This window comes from Zosterops lateralis (assembly GCF_965231275.1).
Source record: "Zosterops lateralis genome assembly, chromosome: 21".
Lineage (NCBI taxonomy): Eukaryota > Metazoa > Chordata > Aves > Passeriformes > Zosteropidae > Zosterops > Zosterops lateralis.
In genome coordinates, this window is record NC_139781.1 from 6,499,782 (window position 1) to 6,505,740 (window position 5,959).

The window sequence follows — 5,959 nt, forward strand, 5'->3', positions numbered from 1 at the left end:
TTCCTCCTCCTGCACTGGAGTCTTGGCTGGTTCCCCTGCTCTCCAGGCCAGCAGGAAGATGCACTTTCTCAGCTCTGCTGCCCCAGAACTGCTCCATGGCCTTGCTGGCAATCAAGAGTTCCCATCCTCACAGGACCGTGGCTTTTGGGACCCTGTGCATCTCCCTCACAACGGGAAGTTATTTCTCTGTTCATTAGGGCTTATCTGCTGTGAAAATCTGCCCCCCCAGAGTCCTGGCGCCATCAGTCATGACAATGGCTCATCACGGTCTCATTGAGTGGCTCATTGTCCCCGCGCTGGAGCATATGGTCCCCTGCCTTCCCCCGCCCCACACACGGGCTCTGCACCAGGAGCAGCTGTGGAGAGGCTCAGCGGAGCTCCCGAGGGCCAGCCGGGTGTAATATCCGTGAGGAAGAGCGCTCGGCTCTGCGGGGCAGTGCAGGGCCGGAGCATCGCCCCGGAGCAGCGGTGCAGAAACGCCCCCGGGTGGGGTGGAGGGCAGCAGGACGGGGCTCGGCTCCTGCCCGGGCTCAGCTGTGTCTGTACGGAAGGAAAGAGCTGCCATCGCTTCATCCTGGGCAGAACTCGGCTCCTGCACCACCCGAGTGACCCTGGGCTCGGCTGCTGCGGGGCTGGGGGCACCTTGCAGGGTGGGAGAGCTCTTGGGGGTGTTGCACTGACCACAGAAGGACCCACAGGGCCGGGAGCTTCACCTGCAAAGGTGCTGAGCTCTTCCAGGGGGTGAGAAATCCACACTGGAGAGGGAAGGCTTGGGATGGGGCTGTGCCAGGCTCTTTGGGGTCCTGGATCCTCCTGCCTGGAATAGAATGAATGGGGCTTTGGGAGCAGACACCATCCCTGGAGACCTGGGCCCCACAGAGGCTGGGCAGATCAAATCCTGGATTTCCAGGGGTATTCCTGGTGTTGGGATGGGGAATAAAGCTGTGGGAAGCAGGAACATCCCCTCTCATCCCTCAAGATCCCTCTGGATGCAGGAACATCCCCCCCCCGCCATGGATTCCTCTGGATGCAGAAACATCTCCTCCCATCCCTCTGGGTCCAGGAACATCCCCTCCCATCCCACTGGATCCCTCTGGATGCAGGAACATCCCCTCCCAGCCCTCTGGAGCTCCCCATGCAGCCCCATCCCTCTGGATAAAATATTCCAGGGCAGATTCAGGATGAGCCAGGCCGGGACCTGCCCCATTCCTGCAGAATTCATGGAGAGGTTTTCTGTGACCATTTATTCATCATCCCCGAAAACACCCGGGACAATGCTGGGAGCCCGGGATGGTGTCAGGGGGATGTGGGAATGTGGCAGTGACATTACGGATGCTGCAGGGGACAGCAGGACTTGACGTGAGAATTTCCACCAGGAATTCCGGCTAGGTCAGCGCTTGGCTCATCCCCTACAAGTGACCCCGGAGTGGGTTCCCCCATCCCAAACCCATCCCACAGATCCTGGAAGAGGGAGATAAATGCTCCAGCCCCGTTTCCTGGTAAAAAAAAAAAAAAAAAAAAAAAAAAAAAAAAAAAAAAACCACAAGGAATGAATCCCGAAGCCAAAATCCCTCCCAGCTCTCCCATTCCTATGGATGGGGAGTGGGAATTCTCCGGGAATGCCCGCGGGGCACGGAGTGTCCCCAGCCCCTCCTGGAGCTGCCACCCTCCCGTGCCAACCCGCGGCGGTGCCAATCAGCCTAATTAACACTCGCAGGCTAATTAATCTCTGGATTCCGCCTGCCGGTCCCTCTGCCCCTCTGCTTTCCATGCAAATGAACCCGTCATGGTGCCCTCATTAGCCAGGCGCAATTCCAGGGAAATCGGGCACGGGGAGGGGGATCCCAAAGCGCCCGGATGGGGTTGGCACATCCCCAGTTCTGAATGCGCCGCCTGGATTTGGGGGAATTCCTGGGAAGATCGGGGGGAATATCCGGGAGAGCCTCGCTGGCCAAAATCAGCTTTGGTCAGGGAGCGACGGGGACACGGGTGACACTGATCCCACCAGAGCCGAGCAGGGGATGGGACCAACGGGACAATTCCCGGCTGCAGGGGGAGGGAACCGAGCTCAGCTGGATCCCGTTATCCCTAATGAGATCCCCAGCCGGATCCCGTTATCCCTAATGAGATCCCCAGCCGGGTCCCGTTATCCCTAATGAGATCCCCAGCCGGGTCCCGTTATCCCTAATGAGATCCCCAGCCGGATCCCGTTATCCCGGGCGGGGATTCCCCGGGATGTTCCCATAAAGCCCCTCAGGCTCAGCCCCTTCCCCATGCGCTGCTTTTCCTGGGGCCGGGATGGGGTTTGGGAGCCGCTTTGGGCTCGCTCTGCTCTGCTGGGTGTTGGCTTCGGCCGCATCCTCTGACCCCTGGGGGTTTCCCCCGAGGAGCCCCGGGCCGTGGCGGCTGCGGGGTGACACCTCCCGGAGCCGTGTCCCCGCCGTGCCGCAGCCCTGGGCGCGGGTGGATCTGTCGCAGCTGCGGGCGCTGTCCCCGCAGCCCGCGGTGGCCGTGCGGTGCCAGGAGGGGCAGCTGGCGGTCACCGTGAGCCGGGACCTCTTCGGCACCGGGCGGCCGGTGCGGGCGGCGGAGCTGAGCCTGGGCACGGCCTCCTGCCCGCCGCTGGCCCCCAACCCCGCCCAGGCTTTTGTCACCTTCGTGGCCGCGCTGCACGAGTGTGGCAGCACCCTGCAGGTGGGTGATACCGCAAGGTGAAGGTGTCACCCCCAGAGGTGCTCTGGTGCTGGTGGATTTTGGGGTGAGGAGTGCCCGGAGCAGGGGTGGATTTTGGGGTGTGGGTATCCTGGATGAGGCAGGCACTTAGCAGTGGGTTTGGATGTAGGAATTGATGGGATAATGGGCCCAAGCCCTGCAGGCTCTGTGACCTCCTCCAAGCTTTGTTGGGCTGCCAGCACAGAGCTCCGTGGTGACCTGTAGGATTGGGGATGTGGCCTCTGTGTCTCAGCATGGTCCCTGCTGGTGCAGAGTTCATTTTCCTGACTTTTTTCTCTCTCCCAAACCCTCCCTCCAGGTGACCCCGGACTCCCTGATCTACAGAACCACCCTGTTCTACAAACCCACCCGTTCTAGCAACCCCCTTATCGTGAGGGCCACCCCTGCCGAGGTCCCCATCGAGTGTCACTACCCCAGGTGAGCTGTGTGGACAGTCCTGGTGCTGTCACGGCCCTGAGGTGCCTCTTCCACCCCGAATAATTCCCACTGCCTCCCTTTAGGAGGAGCAACGTGAGCAGCGGTGCCGTGCGCCCCACCTGGGCCCCGTTCCGCTCCACGCTGGCGGCGGAGGAGCGGCTCCAGTTCTCCCTGCGCCTCATGGACGGTGGGTACAGCCCTGGTGGCTCCTGTCCCTCATCTCCCCCTCCCTGGTGGCTCCTGGGTGTTGTAGTTATCGAGGAGGATGGTTTCTCCCTTCTGACTCCTTGGAGTTCCTTACCACTTAGAGTGACCCTTCCTTTCTTCTTTGACCCTATTGGCTGTGGTCCAGCTGTCTCTTCCCTGACCAGGAAGCTGTAAATTGTCTCCCTTTTCTGTGTTCTACCTCTTTTCCCCCCTGGAACTCCGAAGAATAAACACTTGGGACAAAGGTCCCAGGGAAAGGGCCTCTTCTGAGATCTCTACCTTGTCCTTGGTATAATTCTCTCCAAATCCTCCTAATACCTGAGCTGGCTAAAGCCCCCAGGAGGAGGGCAGGAGAGTGAATTTATATACCTGGGGACATCCTGGGAGTCCCAATGGAGCCAAACCCACCCCACGGGGGATGCTGTGCATTTAAGGTGTCCCACTCTGTCAGGAAGTCCCCAAAGTGACCCCATTCCTTGGGATCTGCATTCCAGACGATTGGAGCAAGGAGAGGCTTTCCAATGGCTTCCAGCTTGGGGACAGCCTCCGCTTCCAGGCCGATGTCACCTCGGAGGGCCACGTCCCCCTGCGGCTCTTTGTGGATCAGTGTGTGGCCACTGCCACCCCCGACAGGGGCTCATCCCCCCGTTACGCCTTCATTGACCTTGGAGGGTAAGGCCGGGCCCCGGGGCTTTCTCAGGGAGAATCCCGGGGTTCCTGCGGGGAATCCAGAGTGATTCCCAGCCCTCCTGCAGGTGCCTGGTGGACAGCAGGGCAGAGGACACCGGCTCAGCCTTTGTGTCCCCACGGCCTCGCCCAGAGTCACTGCGGTTCCAGGTGGACGCCTTTAAATTCGCCGGAGATGCCGGGAATTTGGTGAGGTGTCTCCTCCTTTCTGTTTCTCCATTAAAAAAAAAAAAAAAAAAAAGCCCTAAACTCTCCAAGATTAATGAATTTTCCTTGGTTTCCCCTGCCAGCTTTACATCAGCTGCCACCTGCGGGTGTCCCCGGCGGCCGAAGCCCCAAATCCCTGGAATAAAGCCTGTTCCTTCAGCAAAGCCAGCGGCCTGTGAGTGTCCCTGGTGCTGGGAGGGGACCTGCCCTGCCCTCTGCAGGGGGGTCACAGGTGACTCTGTTCCAGGTGGGCACCTTTGGAGGGCACTGCGGCCATCTGCAGCTGCTGTGACACCCGCAGCTGTCCCTTTCCTGGAGGAGATTCCTGGGAATTCCACGCTCCGGGCGCACGGATGGGCAGGCGTGTGAGGAGGGACAGCCCTGGCCAGAGAGGTGTGTCCCAAAGGTGTCCCCTTTGGGCCGGGGAGCAGGGTTTTGGCACAGTTTAAGGATAATCCTGGCTCCTCTCCGGTGTCCTTAGAGAAGGGATTTCTAAAGGAAAGGGGGAGATATTGGGAAAAATTTTGTGTGGAGTGGGGAGGTCCTGGCACCATTGTTCATCCCTGGCCAGGCTGGAGCCACCTGGGATTAGTGGGAGGTGTCCCTGCCCATGGCACTGGATGGGCTTTGAGGTCTCTTCCATCCCAAACCATTCCACGATTCTCTCCTTGCATTTTAAACTACTGGACTTCTGCTCTTCTGGTGTCCATCTTCCCGTCATTCCCAAGTTCCCACCCAAGCAGGAATTTTCCCTCTCCTGGGTACTCATTCCCCTCATTCCCATTTTTTCCAGGTGGGTCCTCAGGGCTCACTGAGGCCGATGTCTCCGTGGGACCTCTGCTAATCCTGGAGCCTGCTCAGGGATTAATGAGCCCCTCTGGAAGCCCAGGACCAGCTGGGAGCACCCCCAAAGGTAGGGGGATCATCGTGGGGTTTTTGTGGGGTTGTATCTCCAGGTCTCACCCGGGGGTTGATCCCACTGTGAATTCCCACTGATTTCACAAAGGGATTTTCTGGAACATTCCCCCAGAGTCACTCTACAGGTTGTTTCCCAAGAGTGGATGGAGGCTGGGAAGCCAATAAATGTGTTTAATGGGTTTTATCCCTTCCAGGTGCTGCTGGTGCAATCCCTGTGGTGATCCAGGGGCTCCTGCTGACAGCAGCCACTCTGCTGAGCCTGACTGCCCTGGGAATGCTCCTGGGAATGTGCTGGAAAAGGCTCTGTCCTCGGGGAATGTCCCAGTGATCCCAATCCCAATAAAGAGAAAAGCATTTGTCACCTCCTGGTGTCCTCTGTGGGGTGGGAGGGGCCCCAGGCAGGGAATCCATCCTCTGGGAGATGGGATGGGATTGTGGGGACATGGAGCTGCTGCCACTTGGAAACAATTTCCAAACCTTCCCAGCACTGAGATTTGGGAGGTAGAGGTGGATTTTTCCAAGGGTTGTATCCATTGAAAGAAATCCTAAACAAGCAAGGTATGGCTATTTCTGGCAGTTATTGGTGTTCTGAGGTTCTAAGTGATTTCCTGATTCCAGAATTTCTGTTTTCCCTTTCTTGTTCAGTGAGATGCAGGAATTATCCTCCATGATCCTTTGGAGGATGCAAGAGCAGCTGGAATTTTGGGATTTTGGTTGGTTTTAGTGCTGAGTTTGGCTTCTCTGTAGGGGAAAACTGGGAAACCCTTGGGCATAGGAAAGGGCTGGAGGT

At 58.6% G+C, this 5,959-nt stretch overlaps 1 protein-coding gene across 1 annotated transcript; it reads left to right on the plus strand.

Moving 5' to 3' along the window:
- Positions 1–2,298: 2,298 nt before the first annotated feature.
- LOC310917705 (zona pellucida sperm-binding protein 3-like) lies at positions 2,299–5,497 on the plus strand (the record flags this gene model as incomplete). Its single annotated transcript, XM_083876199.1, has 9 exons — positions 2,299–2,694; positions 3,032–3,150; positions 3,234–3,337; positions 3,852–4,029; positions 4,113–4,233; positions 4,335–4,426; positions 4,499–4,644; positions 5,045–5,164; positions 5,364–5,497. 9 exons carry the CDS (start codon positions 2,299–2,301, stop codon positions 5,495–5,497), a joined length of 1,410 nt encoding a protein of 469 aa, XP_083732325.1.
- Between the last annotated feature and the right edge of the window lie 462 nt (positions 5,498–5,959).